Here is a 25,333-nt window from a genome sequence, read left to right as displayed (position 1 = left end):
TGCCATTATAGCAATATCCATACACAAAGACTTGCCACTCTGTCTCCATTTAGAAGGCTCAGTAGCCACACACAGCTGCTGGCTACCATGCTGGACAGTGCAGTTCTAGATTCCCATACTCAGTAGCCACACACAGCTGATGGTGATCACACCAGACAGCACAGACAGAGATTCCCATATTCAAGGTCTTTTAATTAGGCCACATGTATTAGAAACAAAAACCATTGAAAAGTTGTTTACCTGCACATATATATGGCCCTATAATGCAGAATATGTGTTTTGTATTTACCCAAAAGATTGAACACAGAATTTGTAAAAATTCTTGTTCAGGGATATCACTGGTGGGGAATGGCCCCCATTGCAATGTTTTTCTTGTGTCTTTTATCGCCTCAAACATCAATCAAAATGGGGGTATTAGTGACTATATAAAGCATCACACATCAAAATACAAAGCTTCAAATCTCACAGTGTGCAGTTAGCTGCTCAGTTGAGGGGACTGTTTCAAATTCCTAGCCAAATTCTCTGAGTAATATTCATCTAAGAGTGCTTAGGAGCAAGGAGACCTTGGCTTCTGCCCATTTACAGCTCTTCTGTAGGTCGGTGAATCAGAGAGAAAGCCTGGGTAGGCATCAATATTGAGCCAAATTTTGTACAATGAAGGACAACTTTAAGGGAGGTTTGCTATATAGAATTATGCATAATCTAATGAACAACCATAGAAATATGGTGTATTATGACGTAATGTTCAAAAGGGAAACAACATGTAGCCATCAAGTTATAAGTCTGGCAGGTATGGTGGCTCACACCTTTAATCCTAGCACTCGGCAGGCAGAGGCAGGGGATCTCTATGAATCCATGGCAAACCTTGTTTACACAGTGAGTGCCAAGTCAGCCAGGATACATTCTAAGGCTGTCTCAAAGGAAAAAAATAACTCTGAAAAACTTACCTTGTCGTGGCACATGCTCATGTTAAATTAAAAAGCAACATACAAAATAAAGTTAGAAAAATTAAGCCACCACCGTTAAACTATGTATGTAATTAAAGAGGTTAATATGTCTTTGTGTAATTATGGTGGGATAACGGGTGGGATTTTATCTGACTTTCACTTGTTCTCCTGAGTTCAGAAATGATGTTATTTTGATTACAAAAATTATTGCAAAAATTAACTGCTAAGTCTGATAACATAGGCAGCAGCATATGTCATGAACATTATGTGAATTGGGTTGTTCTTGACTGATGTAGCATGGCTTACTTATAAAAGACATAAGAGAATTCTCATAAGAGAATCAGTATAGGATTATAGGAAGTGTAAAATAATAGGATGAAAAGTTGTGACTTCTGATATATATATATTCCAGCCTCTGTGTTCATATTTATAAATCAAACACACCTGTAAAAAAGGAGGCAAAAATTCTTCCTCAAAGAAATCAACTGTGAACAATACTTATTTACTTCTCCAGACCACAGAGTGTCTTTCCAGGAGCGTACTGCAATTCCATGCCGTAAGAGCAAACTGTTAATTGGGCTGCATTTCTGCAGCGTAGGCCTGGCTGCTGAACAACGTGACCAGCTGCTGTGGACCTAAGAAGTCAAGAGAGTCAAGAGTCTAACCTTGAACAAGAGCCAGTAAAGCTCAGAAGAATGTCTTTTATTTTTCAAAGAACTTGTTTAAAAAAAAAAGTCACCCAAACTCCCAATTGTTTAAAAAACTAAGTTTAACTTCTGTCCCGTGTTTCTCATTGCATGCTCAACCTTAATTAGAACAAACAAACAAACAAAAACAGAAAATGAGACATGCATAGAGACAGAGCAGAATTATTGATTAAATATGTATTTTTTTGTTATCTGCCTTTGCATTTTTTGAAGTTAATAGCTAAAGATTATTTTAGAACTGAATAAAATTCAAGAACTTTAAAATTCTTTTTCTGAACAGGCGAAATTCTTAGCCTCTTAGTGAGTGTTGGACGTGACCTACATAAGTCTTCTTTGCTGGTGCGTATGGGGTCCTCACTGGGCCCCCGGGATGTTTCCTGGTACAGACTAGATGTCAAACGACTGTTTTGTGAATGTACAACTGAATAAGGAGGTCTTGATATCAGCTGAAGAGAGCTGTAGTCACACTGCACAAAAGTCAACACACACACACACACACACACACACACACACACACACACACCTCCAGCCCCAGGGCCTGGATTAGCTACATTTCACCATCCCAGCTAAGGATGTATGTTAGCACATGGTTTCCATTATGGTTGCTGTGCAGCATTCATCTATGAGGGACAGAGGGAAACTCAGTTGGCTTTCTTATAATAGTGTCTATGACCACATCCATTTTCACAGTCAATTACATGTTAGGATAAGCACATGATGGGTTATCCGCACGGGCACACAAGATAAGCACACAGTGAGTTACCAGCACAGACACACAAGCTACATAAATTTGGGTAAGTTATCTGAGTTTTCTTTGTTCCTCTTTTCTGATCTGTAAAGGGGAGTGGGTGGGGGGGGCATGGTATTTATTTGTATGGAGTTTTGAGGTTAGGAAGAATAGCTATATATGTTTAGAAAAGTGTAAGGCACATATTTAACAATAAATTTACTAGTTATTATTTTGACTATCACCATCATTGTTATTATTTTGGGTTGAGACAGGGTCTTATGTAGCCCAGGCTGGCCTCGAACTTCTCATCTTTCTGTCTCCAGTTCTGAGTACTGGAACTATAAGGTGTGCAGTGCTACACTTGGTCTGTGTGGTGCTGGCCAAACTTGGGGTTTCATGTACATTAGGCAAACACCCAGCCAACTGAGCTCTCTCCCCATCCCCACTGCCATTATCTTAATCGTTAGAACTACCATCTGACTATTTGTCTCCAGTCTTAGATGCATCAGTGAATGGAAGAACAGAAAAGGGATGTCTTGGAGGGCTAGCTTACTTTTATATTAATTAAGGTTGTTTTTTCTCCTCTACCCATGGTTCAGCAGTGTGCTCCGGGGAGAAAATAAGTCGATAGTCTGTAGAGAAATTGAAGTTTAAGCCGAGGAAGAATATAGGGGTGAGTGGGATTGTCCGTCTTTAAGCTTTCCTTTTAGAGCGTATGCAATGTGTTTCACTAGCTTGTTACCATGTAGATTACGGTGAAGGTTTTAGAATTTCATAATAAAACCCAAAACTTCAGTGACTCCCACTGAATCTGTTCTTCTCAGTGGCACTGATCATCGTGGTTCCACCATTGGACTGATTTTCAATAATACCAAAGCAGAAAAACTTCTCAGAAGGGATTCTGATATGTTGGCCATCTACTGAAAAAGCTTACATGAAATGGTTAGGAACTAGATGCTCTGCAGACTGAAGAGATGGTTCAGCAGTTAAGAGCACTGGCTGCTCTTCCAGAGGATCTGGGTTCAAATCCTATCACCCCCATGGTAGTTTACAGCCATCTGTAACTTCAACCTCAGTGGACCTGATGCCTTTTTCTGGTCTCTGTGTGTACCAGGCAAAATGTCCATACATACAAATAAACAAACAAACAAACAAATAAGTAAGTAAATATTGGCTGACTGACTGTAGGATGTGCTCTCTCTCATTCCCAGTGTGTTCTACAAGCCTTTCATGCAAGACAAACCTGGCTGAAACCGGCAGCTGCCAGCTCCTGCCGGACAACAGAACCACCCACAGTTCAATTAGAGACACAGCCCTGGCTTCAATTACTTGAGGTCACTGGACACAAAACAGCTCTGGACCCAAATGATTCAACAGAATGCTGAGCATAAAACAGCAATAACGACCATGAAAAACAAAACGAAACAGAACAAAAAACTAACAAAGTAGAATCCGTTTAAATGGACATTTAACATTCAGCAGACAGATTTAGTCTGAAGAGTTAAACACCTCCGAGGCAAGCCTTGCCTTCAAACCACGCTTGCTGCGTTACAGTTGGCTGGCAAAGGCAGCGTCAGCTTAGCAGGGTGAAGGCAGGGATGCACTGGGACAACCAGCTGTCCAAGTGACAGACAGAGATGTATTTCCACTCTGTGGGGAGGACAAAAGATGTTCCTGTGGGTGAAAACAGACTATAGAGCGGCCCACAGAGACACTCTGAAGCATGGAGAAGCAAGCCAGCAGAGACCCAACTGAACGACAGTGCAGTCCTGTGGCTGCGTCCTCCTTCGTTTATGCCCACTGATCCTGTGTCTGGAGCGATCAGAAAGGAGACAGTGATTTAATAACGTCGGCACAAGCTCCAGGAGGAAGAGACAAAGGTGTGAGATCTGTGAGGAGGAGGCGGAGCTAGTGTTTGTTTGTTTCTTTTATTTCTTTTTCCTTTTCAGATGGCGAAGACAGACTGAGGAAGATGTACCCAACGAACCACCACCCATGAAGGCTTTATATAACGTGTCTCTGGAGACACACAGCTAGAATGCCTGAGAACCAAATGTCAAGTGTGCGTTTGCTTGATTACAGTATCAGGCTCTTCCCATCGCGTCACACTGTCTTTACGTTGATGCTCTAATATGGGTTTTCACTAATTCACGCTATTTACTGACTCGTCTGCTTTTTGAGCATAGCAAGTCTTAACAGCTGTCACCCACTAGCTTCCCGGCACCACGAGAGGCTACCCATTTAACACCAACTGTAGCGGAGATAAGCCGAGTTCCACAGCTCTGCTGTGGGAGTAAACTGATGGTCTGTTACCATAGACTTTCCCCTTTATTTTACTTTCAACCCAGCAGGAATATAGCCTTTAGAAAAACACCTTCAGGGACTGCCACATCTATTAAGACTCCCCTTGGCTAAATATTGAAAGATATGGCACATTCTGAATGTCATTTGCTACTTTAACATATAGGCCTCTTTCATAACTTTTTGTTAATTCAGGATTTTAGTTCAAATACTCGACATGATTTTCAATACAAATTTTAGAGTTTTAAAAATTATAACCTAAGCGGGGACTCTGTTACTTATTATTCTAGAGGTATTCTTTTGATGGCCTGGGAGGAGGATTTTGTATATCTCTTGTATATTAATATGTAGTATGACAGATTTTGATACCAGCCATCAGCCGTCCCTCTGTGACTAATGGATAACAATACTGAGGTAATAGTTGAGATTAGAAAACTACTGACAGACCCAAGCAGCTGGTTTATCCAAGGAGCAAGGCCCAGATGTTGGAATGTGTACCTGGCCATCCGTCCCGATGGTGCCTCCACAGTCTGCCAGGAGCTCCGACATGTCATAGTAGCTGACGAACTCCCATAGGCAGGCTTCCAGATTCAAGTTTCGGTAGAATCGTAAGGTATTGGAGCCCCTGACCGGCACACTGTACTGGTAAGGATAGGTCTCTCCAATGACCTCTGGGTTCTTCGTGGCATTAGTCAGGAAGCCATGGTGGGTCTTCACTTCATTGTAGTCCAGCAGGTTGGAGCATTTGTGGTTCCCAACTCTGGTGCCATCAGGGCTGAGGGTCAGCTCAAAGTTGGACAGCTCTCTCGTGGAGATGATGGGCAGCATCCCTGCAGGGAAGCACAGGGAGGCACCGTCTGCTCTCACTTGCATTTTTATTTCACTTCTAAAGAATGCTTTTTAAGTTGACAGACTTTCAAAACTGGATAGAAAGAGTTGAAAGAAGCAGACGGACTTGAAAGTCAATTTGCAAACTGAAGACGAAGGAAGTGAAATAAACCAGGTTCCAAGTACCCCAACTCCCAAGGTCTTACTTTACCAGGATATCTACCGTCGGTGTGCCCAGAGTCTTGCTTTACCCAGGGTACTTACCATCTATATGTGGCATCTTGACGGTGAGCTTGATGAGATTTGCAAAGTCTGGGTCCTCGGGACCAGTGTAGCGCAATTTAGCTGAGAATGGCTCCGCCCCCACGACTCCAGGCACACGGGGCTGACAGAGACCTTGAAGAAAACGAGCACATTTATGCTAAAAGATGACAGCACGTAAGTGATATTTTAATGTAGGTGCTATTGCTTTTCTGTATTTTAATATTCGCTGTGATCTAACACCTGACTGAGAATGCGTATCATAAGGAAGCAGAATAATGTGTGAGAGGTGACCATAGCATGCAGTTCAGGGGTCTCTCAACAGTTCTTGGTCAGACTGACTTAATATATGATGACCATTTGTACCAGAAACATATTCACAAAATTATTATATAATGTGAACAGATAAAATGCAAATGGTTGAAATACATTACAAGTCTAGTTAAATGAAGTGAATCTGAATGTTACCCTAGAACAATATGATGAATCATGAAATATGTATTATATATTAGCTATAATAAATATTACTTATTGGTGAATAAAACTCAAGGTGAGTGTATGTTTTAACAGTGCTGGAACTGATCCCAGAGCTTTACTGCATTATAATTTCAAGTCCTAAATATACTTTAAGAAAAAAGGATTGTGTGTGTGTGTGTGTGTGTGTGTGTGTGTGTGTGTGTGTGTGAGAGAGAGAGAGAGAGAGAGAGAGAGAGAGAGAGAGAGAGAGAGAGAGAGAGAGAGAAGGTGTCTATAGAGGCCAGAGCCATCACATTCCCTGGAGCCGGACCTACAGGTGGGAGCCACCTGACATGGGTGTTTGGAACTGAACTTGGGTCCTTTGGTACATGCTCTTAACCACTCATCAACCCAGCTACCTAAAAATATTCTTTAATCTGAGAAATTTTAAATAGAAATGTGTATGTACATTTCAAAAGCCCATTTAATTTAGAAATAGGAGTCTAAGTCAGAGGTGGAGTACTTGTCTGCCATGTGTAAGACCCTGGGTTCCATTCTCAGCACTGCCAACAGCAAACCCACGGGGCTGGAGAGACAGCTCAGGGATCAAGAGCACTGGCTGCTCCTGATCCATACACACGGTAGATACACATACACACATAGATACATACAAGCACACACACATGCACTTAAAATAAAAATAAATAAAACTTAAAAAAACATCCAACCCACCAAATCCAAACCAAACCACCAACAAAAAAAACATACATAACCATCTTTACTAAGAGTGAAGATTACTTTCTATAAAGTGGGTTTCCTGTTAGTGTTGGGTCTGGCCATATTCTATTATGCACTTCCAACCATGTGTCCCAGGCTCCAGCTTTAGACCCAGCCTCCCTTTGGTGATGAGGTAAGACTATGTGCACACGGCTCTCCACCTACACCATTCTTCGCCTGTGTCTCCAGCAGATCCCCATGCATACACCAGCCAGCTAGGCTCTTTACCTGGTATAGTAACCCCTCCTCGTCCAGACCAAACCCTTATTTCCTCACAAGTTCCCCCATATTGGGGTTTGTTACTCCTAGAGAGTTCATATTCCTTCATGCTTCTTAGAGTCACTTCTCACAATTTCAAGATGCATCTCAGCAGCTCCTCTATGCGGGACCAGACTCAGATTACCTATGCCTCTAATTTGTCTATGGACTCCCGGAGCACGGGAGCCCTCCTTTATCATCATTACGAGTACAAGGCTCTTTACCTAGCACACCCCAGGTGTTCATGAAAGGTGTGGAATTACTGTTTTCTAATGAAGACTTTTGCAAAAATGGATGCTCGTCTGTAAGTAGAGTTCTATGGTATACAGGGTTATTTGGAGGAATTTATACACAGAAATGAGGTATTTGCAATACTGCAGCAGTGTTTCAGTGACCTTCCCAGGGAAACATCTCTCACCTTCCTCTCTGTCGATGGTGACGATGGGGCTCATCAGTTCCAGGCCTTCATTCCCATCGGCGTTCACTGCACGAGCCGCACACTGTACCCGGGAACCAGGCTGAAAGTATATGGAGTCTAACGTGATCGTTTTGGATGATGTGAAAAAGGTGTCGAAGTCCACCTCTCTCAAAGGGCTGGTCACACCATCCGGGCCAGCAGGAGCGCTGATCAGCCACCGGTATCGGGTCAAAGTGTCATTGATGTTCTCGCTGGCACAAATAGAGCCTGTTTTGTCGTAGTCTGGATATTTGGGGTTGCAAGCCTATGGGAAAGCAAATAAACAGAGCTGTGTTAGGACCATAGTAGAGAGTAATGTGGACTTGGACTTGATGCTTCTCAAGCTCCTTTAGTCCTAAGGTTTCCATTGCCCTTCATGCTGCATTTGGTCATGCAACTTCTGACTTCTTATTCCCAGCTGCCATCCTTTTAAGACCTTTCAACTTCCGATAGCTCACTGGACACGACCACACTCAGAAGTGTCAATCACATCATCATCTCTGGAATCCCCAGAGTCATTCTTACTCTTTCTCTCATGCTTCTGTCCCCTCTCCCTCTGCCCTACGAAAGGTATTGGAGTCTACCTCTCTCGTGAGGCTGGTCACACCATCAGGGCCACCAGGAGTGCCAACCAGACATCCATGGAGAGCCCAATCCTTCTCTTTCCTTCTTCACGTCCAGCAGGTGGGTGACCTTGACCACTCCGCTTTGTAACACTCCTTAAGTCGATCCCTTCTTCACCATTCACACGGCTCCTTCCCATCTAACTCAAGTCCTCCCTTTCCAACTCTACACTCCTGCCCCACTAACATTCCAACGTGACCCTCTACTCACGCAGTTCTTCTGCATGAGAATGTATCCCGCTACCCAACAAACGAATTCTAAGTTGCCTAACGTGGCATTTAGAACCCTTTATAAATGAACACCAGATTATCCACACATTGTTAAACCAATGAACACTCATTGTGTGCCTGTTGTATGTGGAGTGTTTCATTAGGGCTGCTGTGACCTAAAAATATACGTCATAGTTTTTGTTCATGGGGAACTTAAGATTCAGTTACAAGAAGGCAAGTGAAACCTGTAATGAATCCCTTCCATTCTCCTTGGCAACCACCCTTTCCAGAATGATCTCCCCTCACCTGAATCTAAAACTGTCAAAGGTCTACCTGATCCTCCATATCAGAGCTTCAGCTCTGGCTCTTACACTCTGCCTCGTATCAGAGCTACAGATCCTTATTTTTTTCCACTTGTCCTTATTTTTTAATCCCTTCTGTGCAGAGTTCATGCTTTACTGGTTTTCCTGACAGTGACGGATTCTTAAACCACACACTGTGTCCTCAGTTAATAGGCTTTTGTTTTGTTTGTTTGTGTTTTGGGAGGAGGAAAATGGAGCTCCATTTAATGATTGTTATTTTCTGCTTTTCACAGCTCAAAGCTTAAACCTTAAATTTCCCAAGACAATACTGAAGTTTATAATTATTTTAAATCGTTATCTTCTGGGGTGAGAGGGTTAAGAGCACTTGCTGTTCTTACAGAGGACGTGAGTTTGGTCCCCAGCACCTACATGGTAGCTCACCACCATCTGTAACTCCAGTTCCAGGGGATTTGACACTCTCTTCTGCCCTTTGCACCAGGAGCTCATGTGGGGCACATACAAGCATGCAGGCAAACACTTACACACGTGAAACAAAAAAAAAAAAGATAGATCTTTAAAAAATTAGTTATCTTCAAATTTCCCCTAAACTGATCTATTTCCTCCTCACCGTAATGCAGACAACGGGATAGCCAGACACAGGCCCAGTGTTCTCCTTGGCTTTGGAAGTGTCATCATATATCAGCAAGGACACAATGTGAGGGACAGAGGGAAAGGTGACATCCGCCATGCTGTTGACTTCCTCTATATATACAATGGCCTTGGTTGCCTAGGAGGAAAGGAGAGTGATCGTTGATTATCAAATATTCAGGGTCCTGGAACTTCTCTCATTCAGAACAATGACTGGAAAATCTCTGGAATCTCTGTGAGGAAGTCGTCCTGCCCAGACGCCATGCAGAGTGACAGCCCACACACATTCTATTTCATGTGACCCTGGTACCTTGCTCATCTTGAATGTTTACAGGGGAGGGACCTCAGCCTTGGGTGGCTCATCCAAAGGCTTGCCACTAGCCCATGAGATACTTGGGTTCTAAGGTTTTCTCTTCAGTTGTGATGATGGTAGATAAATCAGTTGTGGGGTTGTGACGTTGAAGTTACATCAACAACAACAACAACAAAATCCATTAGTTGACAGTGGGAGAAAAAACTGACAGGCACCTTGAGAGAAATGAGACTTTCAAGGTCATGGGATTGTGTGGGCTGTGGTGATGCGGAGAGGCCAAGGAGAAGCTAAGCTTTAGATGGACAAAGGCTTGGACTGCCTGGGACTAGGGGAGAGAGAAGATGAGCACGAGACAGAAGGAGACTCTGGATATTGTCTAGTCAAGGAGGAAAGTCACCTCTGTCCATGTCTCTGGCTCTTGAGCAGCTTTCCTACCTCTGATGACTGATAGGACAGTCCTCAAGCATTGCCCTGACACTTTCAATAGTGTCATATGCAATGGGCACATCCCAAGTTGAAAAAGACTGTAAATCAAGAGTGTGTTTAATCTTCCTAACCCTGTGAACATCATGGATCAGCAACACAGCACTGTAGGATTGCAGCTCGTGGTTGTGGAACAAAGATAAAAGCAAATTCAAATTACGTTTTTACACATAATTTTACAGCAATGTAAAGTCAAAGAAATGTAGGTTGAATCACAGTCAAACCAAAGACGTTTCTATATTTTTTAAGAGTCTCTGACACTGAAAGTGATTTTTCGGGACTCTTTGTTCCTTTACTCAAAAGAATGTCACATGCTAGTCCATGAAAACAGGGAAAGACTCACAAAAATCTCTTTCATCAAGACTTTCTACACACAGATCTTGAGTTCTAAATATGACTTAAGAAGGATAACAATGTGGCTGGAGAGATGGCCGAGAAGGTAAGGCACTTGCTGCTAAGCCCAGCATCCTTAGTTTGATCTCCAGAATTTAGACTGTGGAAGGAGAAAACTGATTCCTAGGCTGCCTCTGACCTCCAGGTGTGTGCACACAATCCACACATGAATATAAAAAAGCATGCATATATTAGAGTTAAAAAATTCTTGAAGGACAGCAATGTCACAGAATTACCATTTTTACTGAATAATAAAAATACTTAAGAAAACATATTCTTCCATTTGATTTCTCATTAACAAAGAATGAAACAATAAAAGCAGTATAGCACACTTACACATAGTGTTGCTTAAATTGACCTTTTCCTATGAGTGGCATGTCATTTAAAATTTTTTTCCACCGTTAAAAACAAATTCTATGGAGATTACATCTATCTTGAAGAAAATATGGTAGGTGATATGATGTAGAAAACACATTTTATGACTATAAAATTTTGCCCATGAAGTTCTCAACATCAAATTCTAACCAAATTAGGAGGAACTAGTGAGGCCCTGGAGGGCCAGGAAAGTGCTTGGTGGGTAAAGATGTCTGCTTCAATTAGTGTTGAATAAATGTTCCATCTTTGTGGCAGGCAATTCCAATGTCAGTCATGACATGGGAAGGCTAAGAGAGCTGATGTGGGGTCCGGGGACTACAACTTTGAGTTTCCACCAACACGATTTTCCAAAGACAGAGAGAAATGTCCAGGTTCTGATCTAATCAGAACAGAAATTAATTTGGGCGGTTGAAAGGGACCATGTGCATCCCCTTTCATGTACAACATCATCATCATCATCATTATCATCATCATTATCATCATCATTATTATGGTTTTTCGAGGCAGGGTTTCTCTGAGTAGTTTTGGTGCCTTTCCTGGAATTCACTCTGTAGACCAGGCTGGACTTGAACTCACAAAGATCCACCTGGCTCTGCCTCCCGAGTGCTGGGATTAAAGGTGTGCGCCACCACTGCCCAGCCATCATTATTTTTTAAAAAGATTGATTTATTTTTATATTACATGCATGAGTGTTTGCCTCCATGTATGCATGTGTACTGTGTGTGTGTGTGTGTGTGTGTGTGTGTGTGTGTGTGTGTGTGTGCAGTGCCCAGAGACCAGAAAAGGCCTGGGAGACCCTGGAACTACAGTTATAGATGGTTGTGAGACACCGTGTGTATTGGTGCTGGGAACCACACCCAGGTCCTCCTCAAGAGCAGCAGGTGCTTTTTACTGCTGAGCCATCTCTCTAGTCCTGAGTCTTCTTCACTGTGATGTCTCACATGCATTTATTCTAAGAAAAGGTTGGCTGCGGACTTACAAACACATCGTCTCGCTTACCTGCGTCTCTGCCACCATATTTTCATCTGGTTTTAGGTGAACAGTGAAGGCCTCCCTCATCTCTCTTACCCCGTCGAAGACGACTTCAATTTCAATGATGTGCTGGGTTTCCCCTTCCTTAAACTCGATTTCTACAAATACAAAGTCACTGATTTAGTCTTTTGCCTATGAACCTGAGATCTTCTTGGACTGTGGTATATAACAAGGACATTTTACATTGCGGTCCAGTACATGGGTGTATGCTTACTTAAAGGGAATCAAACTGCTAATTTATTGGTACTATTTGTACTATACTGTAGTGTGTGTGTGTGTGTGTGTGTGTGTGTGTGTGTGTGGTACCTGTGCACGTGTGGAGGCCAGGGAAGGATATGAAGTGCTTTGTTCTATCACTTTTTACCTTATTACCTTGAGACAGAGTCTCCCACTAGACCTAGACACCTTGGCTGGTGTCCAACAAGTCCCATCGGTCCTCCCACCCAGGAGGGTTCCAAGCATGGAGAGCCAGGAGAGGTCCTGGGATTTGAACTGAGATCTCATGATTGAATAGTAAGCCCTCTCACCTGCTGAGGCATCTCCCCTGTTTCCACTCTGATATTTTCTACTATTCTATTCTTCTCTATTCTATCCAAAGGAAAATTCCAATCATGACTTAGTAAACTGATCTGTTGACCCACAGTTTGGAAACTGCTGAGTGATGAGACAGTGAATAGTTTTTATATCGGGCTATAAAAAACTCCCCTTTCAGCCCACAGATTTCCTAAGCCAATGAAACCCAGTGACTGTAAACAGGACCATGGATAGGAATGACTGAATGTTAGTAGGTTTAGGAAGATGCATATGAGGCTGGATTGGAATTGTTTTAAGTGCATTACTAAATTATATTTCAAAGGCACTTATTCTTGCTGTTTCTAGAAACGTAAATGGCAATGTTTTCTCCCTCACCTGTTCCACTCAGCAAGGACTGCTTTGCTGTCGTGAGAAGGCAATCCAACCATGAGGGAGGGTACTTTGCTATCAGTTAATTTAAAAATTTAAAGTATTACCATGATGGGTTTTATTGAAGCCTGAGTAGCAGGCCTTACTACAGAAGGTGGAGGAGCTGATTTGTAGATGTCCTTCGGCTTCCAATGAGAAAATAGGAAGGAAGACAAACACCATCATTCCAATTAGCAAAGACAGCTCTATTTCCTGACATACTTGCAGTCACTCAGTTATCAATTCTTCACGGCAGGAAACCGCATTTCTGATGTACTTCCCACCCACTTCATACTTCAAAATTTTTATTACCAATTACAAAGAAAAATTTTTTAAAAATCAGCTACTAATCAATGCAATTAAAATTTTCATTCCAATTCTGGATATAATTCCCTTCCCCCACCATCATTTAGCCTTAGTATGCTTTTTGAGTTCAACAGTCTTGGATTTTTTTGGCCCCCGTGAGAAACACAGGAAGATGAGAACAGCTAATTATTTCTAGCCTCCCAATTGGTTCTTACATTTTTAAAAGCAAATTTTGGTATGTATATCTGCTGTATGCAATGCAATGTTATTTTATAAAATAAATTAGGTTGGTCTGTTTGGTGTGACTTTTAAAAAATTACTTTTTTAACACTAAAAAAAGTTGGGGAATTTCATAGGAAAACACGGATACTTGAGTTGTTCTGTATCTTTCTTCAAGGTAACTGTTAACTAAAGATGCCTGTGGGCTCTTCTCCACTATGGAATTTTGGGTTGGCCAACATTCCAGCTTCTCCGTTTTCCCTGGTTTCACTCGTTCCTGTCCCCAGACTTCACTCTGTAAGCATTCAAGTTTTTACAGCCACCCTCCCCCTCTGAGTTATACAAAGCAAATGTCTAAGATGTTTAAAAATAATTTATTGTAAACATCTCAATGGTTGTTTCTTGCTGTACATTTTCCTGATGAGATTTAAGCCTCTCCTCACATTTGTCCTACTCAGTCATTTCATCTCACAGAACAGGAGTTCAACTTTTATTAAAATGTTTTTCCTATTTGATTGGTCTCGACCCCAATTTAGATTATAAAATGAATAATTAAAACATGTTTTAGAAAAAAAATCTATCAAGTTTTATTATAAACAGTAAGTCGGTGCTTAGGGATTACTCGACACCCACGTGGATTTAGCGCTGTTTAACTTTATTCAGCTCTGTTTGTTAGCTCACTACATAGTTATAATTTTGCTCTGGTCACTAAAAGAAGAACTTTATTTCTAAGATAAACAATTTCTGTTAAAAGGTCATACAGTGATATTTAAGACAGTTTTTCTTTCATGTAAAATCTGTTCATTCCAGGAAGACTGACTTGAGATTTTGTAATTTGATAGAAAACCCTGCTTTATTTTCATGGCTTTTGAATTACACATGATGTGCTTCCAAGTCTGGGAATAACATTGACTGTTCATGCGAGGGAAATTAAGCTCCATTTAGAAGGTATTATGTTTCTATTACCTATGAATTTTGTTACTGATTTGATAACACCCACCAGTCACTTTTTACATTTTGTTAGTGAGTCAGAAAATCAAGGTGAACACCCAGAACGTTGTAATTAAAGAACTAATGGCCGCTGAGGGTAAGAGGTAGAAAAGCAAGAACATTCGTTGGTAATCATAATTTATGTTTATGATTATGCTGTTAGCAAATAATGGAGAGAGAGAGAGAGAGAGAGAGAGAGAGAGAGAGAGAGAGAGAGAGAGAGAGAGAGAGAGAGAGGGGAACATCTATTTATTTTACTAGCTCTTGAAAGTAAATGATGGAATGGTCCCCAAACTTGCACATGGAAGAAATAACAGGTGTCCAGAGAGGCTCCTGCACCCCACAGGGCTGCTGTGGCTGGTATTCCATTATCTTCTCACTCTTCCCTGTTAGCATAAAGTTTTCTAACTTTAATGTTTGAATGAAGATGTTCAGCATGGTTAGCACACACTTTCCCGTTCACAGCACACAAAAGGTCAGTCAGGGAAACGTCTGACCACTGGATGGAAGTAAAACTCACAGTCAGTGGACTCAAAGCACACAGAAATTCTCAAAATTTCCCTCAGAGAAAATTCTGGGGATTCTGCTCTTTGTACTTCTAAGGGTAGTTTAAAAGTTCATTTATATTCACTTTTTCCCCCTTTTCTCAAAGTCCCAGCTCCAACAGTGCAGCACAATTCAGCTGGTGACAGACTCTGGAAGACCCATACCTTCTGACATGGGGTGATAATCCTCTCCGGAGGTGGCCGAGCCATCTTTGGTGTGGACTCTCACAATGGAAACCTTTGAAGTGTCTCCTTGGCGGACCACTGGAATTTTGACGACCACGGACTCTCCTGGTTTGCTGGGCTCAGTGACACTAAATTTGGTTTCTCCAAATTTGATAACAGCTTCTAAGAGTGCGGAAAACACAGACAAATTAAGTTGCTGGCAAAGGGTGGTGGGGGTGGACAGTTTTCACCCTTTCTATTTCTTTCCCCATGGGGGACTTTTATTATTGTTATACTCTTGGCTTCTCTCTGTTGCCTCAATATTAGTGTGAGTGCAGAAGGAGAAGCTGTTAAGTGTAGCCTAGATCCTTCCTGGGAAACGGTGAGCCCACAGAAGGCATGTCCTCTGGGTTGTCTCTTTGTCCCATAGATCTTACAAGAGCAGGCCACTGAGAAGGGGCGTGGAAGGGGGAACCACTGGCCCAGGACTGGATAGACATAAAGACATAGGTAGGGGAGAGGGCAGGTATGAAGGCTTGTGCTTCAGTATGCAGGCATGAGCCATAGCCTCCCCAATGAGCTTTGTCAGTTTTAAAATTCTAGAGCGCTGGCATTGAACTCCGGGTCATGTACATGTTAGGTAAGTACGTGACCATTGAACTATATCCAAAGCTTTTTGGGTTATCAGTTTTCCTTACGTGTGCAGCGTGTGCATGTTGGGGTTTGAACTTGATGCTGGCTGTCTTCCTCCATAACTGCCCACTTTATTTTCTGAGGCAGGGTCTTTCTCTGAACCTAGAGCTTGCCAATTTGGCTAGTCTAGCTAGCCAGCTTGCCCCAGTGATCCTGCCTCGGCCTCCTGAATGAAGTAGGGGATTATTAGCAGGCTTCCACCCCTGCCCAGCTCTTATGTGGGTGCTGGGGACCTACACTCATCCTCATGCTTGTCTGGCAAGTGCTGTATCTACTGAGCATCTTATCAGCCCCCTAAATTGATCAGTTTTGGGGCTCTGTTTTGTTTCTCACTCGTTTTCTTATGTCTCCGTTGTTTGCAGGACCTACTGAAAAAGAGGGGGTACTTTTCTGAGCCACCTAGGAACTCGGGGGTGGGGGTGGGGGTGGGGGGATGGAGGGGGGGAAGACTTCAGTTCCAGATTCACTGGTTCGCAAAGGCAGTAACTTCTTACTGTCAGCATCGTCCTGGATCTTTATCAGAGTTTCATTTTGCTCGCCCACTGCAGCCCCGAAGGCAGAGCTGCTCTGTGGAGTGCCAAGTACCAGTCGCAGCTCCTCCAGGGCCTCATGTATATCGTCATCCATCAGCTCGAGGACACAGGGCTTCTCGGTCTCCCCTGCAGCAAAAGACAGTGACAGGCTCTAGAAGGATGCGCCAACAACTAGAACAAAGCAGAAGAGCAGGGTGTTGCTCCCCCACAACCCTCCACCCCCCAATCCGCCCCTCTCTGCCAGTGCAAAGGCTGCTGTTTGGAATAAGCCTGGAATAAGTGTTTGCTGAACACATGACTCTTTGTACACAGGCCCATACTTTCATAAAGATGTCTGTAATTTCTCCCTTCACAGTCCAGCATGCATCTTAGAAAGCAAAGGAAAAAAGGAAATGCCAGTTTTGTGCGTGAGTTCTTAGAATTGTGGTTGGGAAGTGAGTCAACAGACCACTGCTGATGGCCCTAGTTAATCTGACTCCCCTGGTTTTTTCATGTTACTAACTTTTGTCTTGTTGAACAAATCATTGACCCTAAACAATTGAATTCTTGCCTCTAATAACTGGGACCAATATTATAGTCCCGACTTTCTCCAATCTCATTAAAAATTCTTTAGAACATATTAATGGCCATTTGACATACAAGCATATGGTTACTCAAATATTACCAAACAAGCCTTACTGTTGGCCACTTAAGTTATTATCAATACTTCATCAATATGAGCACAACTTTCCGCTTCTTTTCGATAGAATATATTCCACAAAATTAAACTACTAGGTTAAAGTAGTGGAATATCTGAAGGCACTGATATACATTAAAAGTGTGAGATACAGGGCTGGAGAGATGGCTCAGTGGTTAAGAGCACTGGCTGCTCTTCCAGAGGACCTGGGTTTCCAGCACCCACATGGCAGCTCACAACTGTCTGTCATTCCAGTTCTAGGGGACTCAATAGCCATGGCAAAGCATCAATGCACATAAAATAAAAATAAATAAGTTAAAAACCCCATAAAAGTATGAGATATATTTTGCCTAATGACATTTCAACATTAACTTCAATTTCTAGCCTTGTGAAATTTGCATATTTGATAGGTTCTTGATTGCTGAGAACTAACAATAAAATACATCATTAGGAATCAAAAGGTTAATGAAGAGACCCCAAGATATCTGTTGCAATGCATATGCCTTGTCACTTAGTACACATAAACTCATGTTGCAAGCTTGTTGGAAAATTGGGAAATTTGATTTCACTGTATTTTCCTGATTACCAATTTCTTAATCCACATGTGGTATTCTTAAATTGCGTATAGAAACTTCAAGGGCTTAAGGCACTGTCTCCATAACCTTGATGACCTGAGTTTAATCCTCCAGATCCACAAGGTGGGAGGGAGCAAAATCCCAACTCCTAAAACTTGCCTTCTGACTTCATGTCAGCTGTGGCATGCACATGCCCCTCCCCCCACATCCCATGCACATACACACAAAATGAATAAATACAGTAAGAGATTTAAATCATTTTCAAGCTCATACGTACCGGGGAGGAATGTGACAATGGAGACATCAGTATTTGGGCGTTCTTCGAAGTCCATCATCACCTGCGCGGACCCCTGCCTCGTGTAGCATCTCACAGAGGACCTGTGCTGGACGTCACCGCTCCTGTAGATCATTGCCACGACACGGGCATCGTTTTCATTGCAAGTGTACACTCTCTCTTTGAATTGCATTTTAGGCACTGGGGAAAAAAAACAGACTCGTGGGTCAAAATGAGTAGACATGTCCTTATGGAAAAATGACATTTCAGGTGCTACAGTTTAATGTTGAAAATAAGACAGAAACATGAGAAAAGTGTCTCGGTTTCTACTCAGTTCCTGGCCAACATTTTGGCTTTGAGAAAATCACTGTGAAAGTTTTCATCTCCTTGTCCTTGTCATTTTTATTGGCCTCTTTTGTGAAGTAAGCATGTTCAGTGAACGCTTAAGAAGTAGGCAAAACCAGAGACCTTCAGATATTTGTATCAAAACTGCTGTGTGGTCACACACTTTCAAGTTTTCTTGATGTGAAGAACATTAACATTGTGCACATAATTACTGAAGGGACTCTAGCCAGCCAGGGCCTGGCAAGCATGACTCTGGCACGCCTTGCCCTTTTTCTCCACCGTTCCCTCTTCCTTGCTAAAAACACTAGATTGCATTCCTAAAGCTAGCCGGCAAGGTCTATTCCCTTATTTGGCCACTTCCTCCTACAGAGGCTGATTACCAATGTTTAGCTATCAAAGTACTGAAATCCAGTAACCCAAAACCCCCTTCAGCTCACCTAGTTAACACATCTAATTAAATTAAATACCTCATCCGAACACAGGGTTTCCCCTTTACCTTTATAAACTGCCATTTGCCTACAGGCCACATCTGTCCTCTCTATCCAGAGGCAGTCCTTTGACCCTCTGGGACAAATACCCCTGCTCCCTTCCCCTGTCCCCTTCCCCTTCTCCCTCATCCTCTGTCTCCTGCCTTTGTCTCTTATCCCTGCCCTCTGTCCCTCTGGGGCAAATAATCTCCTTTGTGCTGAGAGCTTGGTCTTAGGGTTCTGAGAAACCAATACTTTTCTTTTCAATTACAAGTACATTTTATGCAAGAATGGTAGGGAAAGCTGATGGATGTGCGCATGTGTTAGTTTTAGGTGACATCTAAGCCAGGTCAGTCATACACAGGTCTCATTGATAGCAGGTTCCTTTCTTCCAAGAACCACTGGAATCATCATGGTAGGAAAGTGAGTGATGATGGTTAGAGAGGCTTGCTGTGAAATCTTTTTTTTTTTTTTTTAAAGATTTATTTATTTTGTATACAGTGTTCTGTCTGCATGTATATCTGCAGGCCAGAAGAGGGCGCCAGATCTCATTACAGATGGTTGGGAGCCACCATGTGGGTACTGGGAATTGAACTCAGGACCTCTGGAAGAGCAGCCTGTGCTCTTAACCTCTGAGCCATCTCTCCAATCCCACTATGAAATCTTTTGTGTTGCAATTTCTTCCAAGACAAGTGTCTACCTTGGATGGAAGGGTGATGTTAGAAGGGTGATGGAACAACAGGGTGTTCTGGGAAGGGGAGAAACACTCCATCCTGCAGAGAAGCTTCTTAAGTTCAGGGAGTAGACAAAGACTCCAGGAAGTCCCTGACTGACCAGATTCACTATCTCCCCCTCCCCTTCCCAATCATATATAAGCAGTAGAGATGGCTGAAAGACACTGTCAGATAAACTGAGCTGCCTGGAAGAGGCAGAGACTAGCCCTACTGTCTAGAAGAGATAGCCTCCAATTCGTTGAGATGCCTGCATGCTGTGCAGTGCATTCCAGGTGTCCATCATTTGTAAACTGTCACCAGTGCTAGGGTGGGCTTTGGTGATGCAGCTGTCTTTGGGTCATGTCTGTTCCTTTAAGAACCCCAACAAAACTTACAGGTCCAACCAGTTGGACTCTGGTGCTATCCTTTGGTAGACTTTGGTCTCCTTAGGAGTAGTGTCACACAACAACAATGTACTTGACATTTGATTAGAGAAATCTGAGGTGTGGCTGGGTGACAGAAATTGTATAGTATTAAGTGGGAAAAGACCGTGGATACTGAGCTCCATGCATGTGGTGAGGAAATTTTTGAATCATTCAAAACACCAATGATAATATCACATTGTCCTTTAAAATAGAAGACTAGTGATTTTCTTTAAAGACTGTCTAATTCCATCAAAATGAGCAGGAGGAGAAAAGATGTGGGGTATTTGTATAGGGTGAATGGTGTCTCCCATGCCAATGTCTACCATGTTGAACTCATATCCTGAGTACCTTGATAGTAGTAGTAGACAGGTAATCAAATTAAAGGTCATCAGGACTGATGCTGGCCAAATATGCCAGGTATTCTCGTGTCAAAGAGAGACTAGGCCATACAGATGTCTAAAGAGGGATGATGATGTGGAGAGGCACAGGGACAAGATGGCCACCAACAAGTCAGTGAGAGAGGCCTGTGACATCTCTCCCTTGTGGCCTCAGATGGAACCACCCTGCTGACTTTCATTTAGTCTCCCTAAGAGTGCAGGGACTGCTGCTGTTCAAGCCACCTGGTCTGTGGCCCTTGACGATGTCAGCCCTAGCAAATGCATACAGTTGTATACAGCTTATCACCCTACCTGCCATTTATATACATTCAGTCTTAGCATTGTAAAAGTGAAAGTCACTCACAGTCGGAGGCCGAGTCATTTATGGACACCATGGCCTTGCTGGGCTCGCCAAGGGCAGCGTTCACCGGCATGCGGAGTACCAGTTCAAACTTTTCAATTCCCTCCAGCACAGGTCTTCCCAGGTCATCCAGAATGACAACACGGACAGTCTGCATGTTGACGCCAGGCGCAAAATCTAAACTGCGGCTGATTCCCACATAATCTGTTCCAGCTAAAATCATAAGGAATGGATTATTTACATTGGAACGAAATTAAAAAAAAAACAATTATACAGATGAAGTTATAGTTAATGTTTTATACTATACAACATACATACAAAATACTACAGAGAAATACATTTAATTAACAGATGGAAAAATTGGATCTACGTTGTCATTGATGTCGTGAATCTAAGATGGAGTTCTAAACCTTATCTCCAATAGCTGGATTTGAATTACATATTTTAGCATTTCATTTTATCTCTTTTCCCATCTTTATTAAAGTCCTTTGATAATCAATTCTACAACAATCAGCATATCAATCAAATACATGGTAATGTTGTATATACAATGGATACATCTAAATTTTGTTCATATCAATTAAATATCTATCTTATTTCTGTTTCTGGGGTGACGATTTTACTTAGGCATATGGTGGCCTCTTGGTTAGAACTCCACACATTTCAATGTTAAGTTCCTCTGCCCCCACACTCACTTTAGGCAATGAAGCAAACTTCAACTCCAAAGACACATATGATATTTGAGTTAGTATTTTTCAGACCATGTCATACATACGTAGTGTTAATACCTCTATTTACACATAAAGTAGTTAAAAATACAGTTGTCTTTTAATCTTCAGCCACCATGTCCAAGAAGACTTGAGAGTGGGAACAGTAGTTCTGTATGCTTTTCTCTTTTCTTAATAGTCTTGCAATTCTAACTCTTATTTTGTACTATTTTATCTCTGAATGTGCAATTGTGAGTGTATCTGTCTCTGACTGATTAGAAGAAAATCTCTATCCCTTATGGTTGCAGGTGTGACTCAGTGGAAGAGTATATACTGGGTACTTGCAAAGTTGTGAATTCAGTCTTTAGCATCCAAACCCCAAACAAAAACAAATGCACACACACACACACACACACACACACACACACACACACACACACGCACGCGCACACACACACGTTTTTTTATGTTTCCTTTGTATTTTAGTTCTCTTTATTCTTATTTTTCTTTATGTATACATTCAACTCTTATTTGAATTTCATTCTTAAAAGTGAATAATTTGCCTGTTGTAGTGGTGTACACCTTTAATCTTTAATCCCAGCACTAAGGAAACAGAGACGGGCAGATCTCCATGAGTTTGAGGCCAATATGGTCTACATATAGCAAGTTCCAGGACAGCCAGGGCTACATAGAAAGACTCTGCCTCTAAAAAAAAAAAAAAAAGAATAATTTGGGGGCTGGGTATGGTAGCATATACCTTTAATCCCAGCACTCAGGAGGCAAAGACAGGCAGATCTTTGTGAGTTCAAAGCCAGCCTGGTCCATGTAGAAAGTTCAAGATTAGTCAAGTCTAGATAGCAAGCTCCAAGCCAGCCGGGGCTGCACAGTGAAACTCTGTGTGAAAATTAAAAAATAAAAATGAAACAAAGAAAGAAAGAAAAAAGGAAAAAGAACCATTTGGCTAAACATATGTTAACAGACAGTTGCAGTCTGCAAGGTGCAGAGCTGGTTTATTGTATGGGTGACTTTTAAAATAGAGCCGCTCCTGCCTGCTGCTCTGCGGGATGACTGATGGCAAGTAGCATGTATGAGGAGATCTGTGTGTATTTGTTCATGTCACACACTAGTCACATAGGATGGAGGGGTGTATATGAGAGAAATGGTATTGTCAGTCAGCTGAAAAAAGGAAAGGAGATTTTAAGCCTCATGTTTGCCCTAAAGTTTGTCAGCAGTGTTTTAGAATTTGGAATAAGAAACAACACTGTGCCGGCTAGGACAATTTATATGACGATGTGTAGAGGGACGCCCGCTGAATCTCAAGTATTTACAGGGACACTTGGTTAAAATGAGGAGGTAGCCAGGGAAGAGGTACACCTGGGAGAGACTTAAATGTCTTCAGATTCTGTGAGGGTGGCTGGTATGGCTGCTCCCCAGGATGTGTCCGAACAGCTAACCGTATTAGATTTGCCGAGTAGAGAACCAAGCCATGCAAATGTGGACATCGCAGTGTAGCCTTTGAATCATACATTATGACCTAGACTCTGGCTCATCGTCTCAAAATCTCTTTCTTTACAATGGGAAAGTTTAAATTTACATACTCTATAGTAATAATTTCAAGAGAAAGTAGTCCATTAAGAATGCTTCAGTCGCCGGGCGGTGGTGGTGCACACCTGTAATCCCAGCACTCGGGAGGTAGAGGCAGGTGGATCTCTGTGAGTTCAAGGCCAGCCTGGTCTACAGAGCTAGTCCAGGACAGGCACCAAAAACTACACAGAGAAACCCTGTCTCAAAAAACAAACAACAACAACAAAGAGTGTTTTAGTTAGGTGAAGTGTTTGGGAGCTGGAAGCGGCAGAAAAACACAGAAGGCTGATGCAGCGGAACGCTCACCATCTGCAGAGGGTGGTTCTGTTTTCCGGGACCTCACGGTGACGCTCGAAGGCCTGGAGAGGTCCGTACCCGTCCTCCATATCTGCACCTCCACGTAGCCGGAACTCTCATCCACCGAGTACTGGACATCCCCGAAGTAGAAGACCGGCTCTGTTCACCAGGACATAGAAAACACTGCTGTTATTTCTCTCTTTACCAGCTACCCCTGAGATGACATCCAAAAGTCTGCTTCCCTCTATTGACGCCATCACGTTTCCTTTGAGTGAGCTGACATCTCATCTTAAGGCACACGACTTGGCTTGCTTTTCATTTGCGTAAATACCTTTATTGTTATGTTTTGGAGTGCTGGGGATTGAACCCAGGGCCTCATGCATGCCAAGAAAGCACTGTACCACTGAGATACAACCATAAACCCATATGTAGGTGATAAATGGTTTCTAGTGCCCTTAAAAGCTTAGCTGGAAAAATACAGTCAAATGAAACCCAATATATAACACCTTTGTTTGTTTGTTTTGTTTTCTGAGACAGGGTTTCTCTGTGTAGCCTTGGTTTATCCTAGAGCTCACTCTGTAGTCCAGGCTGGCCTTGAACTCACAGAGATTCTCCTGCCTCTGCCTTCTGAGTACTCTTTGTTTTTTTTAAAGTTTTTTTTAAAGTTTTTTTTTTTTTTTTAAGTTTTTCCTGAGCATTCATTTTCTCATTCCTCACTAAACTACTGTGGGACAGAGAGATGGCATCTGCCTTATGCTGTCTTCTGGTCCATTGAATTTAGATTTAACTCACGATGTCTGAGTCTATTTTTAATTATCAGGATTAGACTCTACAAACTAGATTAGTATAAAAGTTGTGAGTCCCTATGACTTTAGAATGACCAGGCCTGGGTGCCAGTTATTTGGAGGGCTTTTGTATCCTCTATACAAACTGAGGTTTCACTAAGTAAGTCATCTCATGCTAAGAGGTTAGCGTCTGTCCTCAGGAATGTGAACGATGCTGCTTGGGTTCTATAGTTCCCCCTCCAGAGCATAGTTTTCTCCTGTGTTGGTGATGAATTTCAATGGATGCGGAGTTCATCTCCTATCTGATTCTTTATGATTAACCCATGAGGTCTGAAGGACAGTAGATGTCTAGGGAAAACTGAAATGAATTATGGGAATACTTTTAAAAATACCTAATTTTGAAATATAGATAGCCTCACAGGAAACTGCCAGTAGTTCCCCATTGAGAGTTTATCTTATAAACAGCCATTAGCAAAGGTAAAATAATCAAGAGAGCATGTGCGAAATAGTCTTATTTGTCCTTAGTTTTACAAGATTCAAAAGGAGTTTATCTAAAAACACGCAGCTCACACCAGGACTTTTAGCATCATTAAAGGGGCGCTGTTCTGTTTGATAGAACTAGATTGAACTCCCCAAATGCACAAAGTGAAGTGAATCCTCAGAAAGCCACAGGGTGTGGCTGGGTGTGAGTGTGGTGGGGTGAGCTCAGTGAGAGCACTGGCCTAGTGTGTACACAATCCTGGATCCCATCCCCAGCACATGTAATAAAACAAAGCCACAGGAAAAGCCCAAGGCAAGCTTCCTCCACTTCTCTATTTGCAAATTAATTACCTTTACTAGAAGACATAATACACACGCTTGTTTCTTTTCTTCCTCCAACTGGTAAGCATATTTAAAAGCATTTAGCTCCCCTGGCCTCTTAGATAATATGAAATCAATCTTGGAAATGTTTGCCTGTTTTGGTTCGGAGGTGATAAATCTGCCTACGGCATAGTTCGCCTCCCTGCTATCCTTTGAACTTGGACGAGCAGGCGAGTGTACAGATGGAGTTGTTATCTTATAACCCCAGGCAAGCAGACCTGACTGACAAACCAATACATTCCTTACATTTTCCACATCTGAGGAGGGGCAAAGGTGAAAGCAGAGAAGCCAGAAAATGATTATTCTAAGCCGACAGCTGAGCCAGGAACAGCGGCTTCTCTTCAAAAGGCTTTCACGATCATCATGGAGGCTTGGTCACGTGTCTCCCACAA

At 42.3% G+C, this 25,333-nt stretch overlaps 2 protein-coding genes across 2 annotated transcripts in view; both read right to left on the bottom strand.

The window, feature by feature from the left end:
• Positions 1–16,613, bottom strand: part of LOC131912882 (FRAS1-related extracellular matrix protein 2-like) — a 33,727-nt gene extending 17,114 nt beyond the window's left edge. Inside the window, exons 1-7 of the mRNA XM_059265141.1 lie at positions 16,456–16,613; positions 15,269–15,451; positions 12,069–12,199; positions 9,486–9,644; positions 7,684–7,987; positions 5,778–5,909; positions 5,184–5,515 (exon numbers count right to left, since the gene is read on the bottom strand). Of these exons, the coding sequence (XP_059121124.1) occupies positions 5,184–5,515; positions 5,778–5,909; positions 7,684–7,987; positions 9,486–9,644; positions 12,069–12,199; positions 15,269–15,451; positions 16,456–16,588 (1,374 nt within the window). The 5' untranslated portion in view covers positions 16,589–16,613. The remainder of the gene's footprint in view (positions 1–5,183; positions 5,516–5,777; positions 5,910–7,683; positions 7,988–9,485; positions 9,645–12,068; positions 12,200–15,268; positions 15,452–16,455) is intronic.
• Positions 16,614–16,645: 32 nt separating this feature from the next.
• LOC131912812 (FRAS1-related extracellular matrix protein 2-like) overlaps positions 16,646–25,333 on the bottom strand; it is a 52,858-nt gene continuing 44,170 nt past the window's right edge. Inside the window, exons 6-9 of the mRNA XM_059265075.1 lie at positions 23,305–23,454; positions 20,711–20,920; positions 18,023–18,220; positions 16,646–16,665 (exon numbers count right to left, since the gene is read on the bottom strand). Coding sequence (XP_059121058.1) covers positions 16,646–16,665; positions 18,023–18,220; positions 20,711–20,920; positions 23,305–23,454 — 578 coding nt within the window. The remainder of the gene's footprint in view (positions 16,666–18,022; positions 18,221–20,710; positions 20,921–23,304; positions 23,455–25,333) is intronic.

This window comes from Peromyscus eremicus, chromosome 6, assembly GCF_949786415.1.
Source record: "Peromyscus eremicus chromosome 6, PerEre_H2_v1, whole genome shotgun sequence".
NCBI classification, from domain to species: domain Eukaryota; kingdom Metazoa; phylum Chordata; class Mammalia; order Rodentia; family Cricetidae; genus Peromyscus; species Peromyscus eremicus.
Note: the sequence above shows the minus strand (reverse complement) of the source record. Positions and strands in the feature narration are given on the sequence as shown.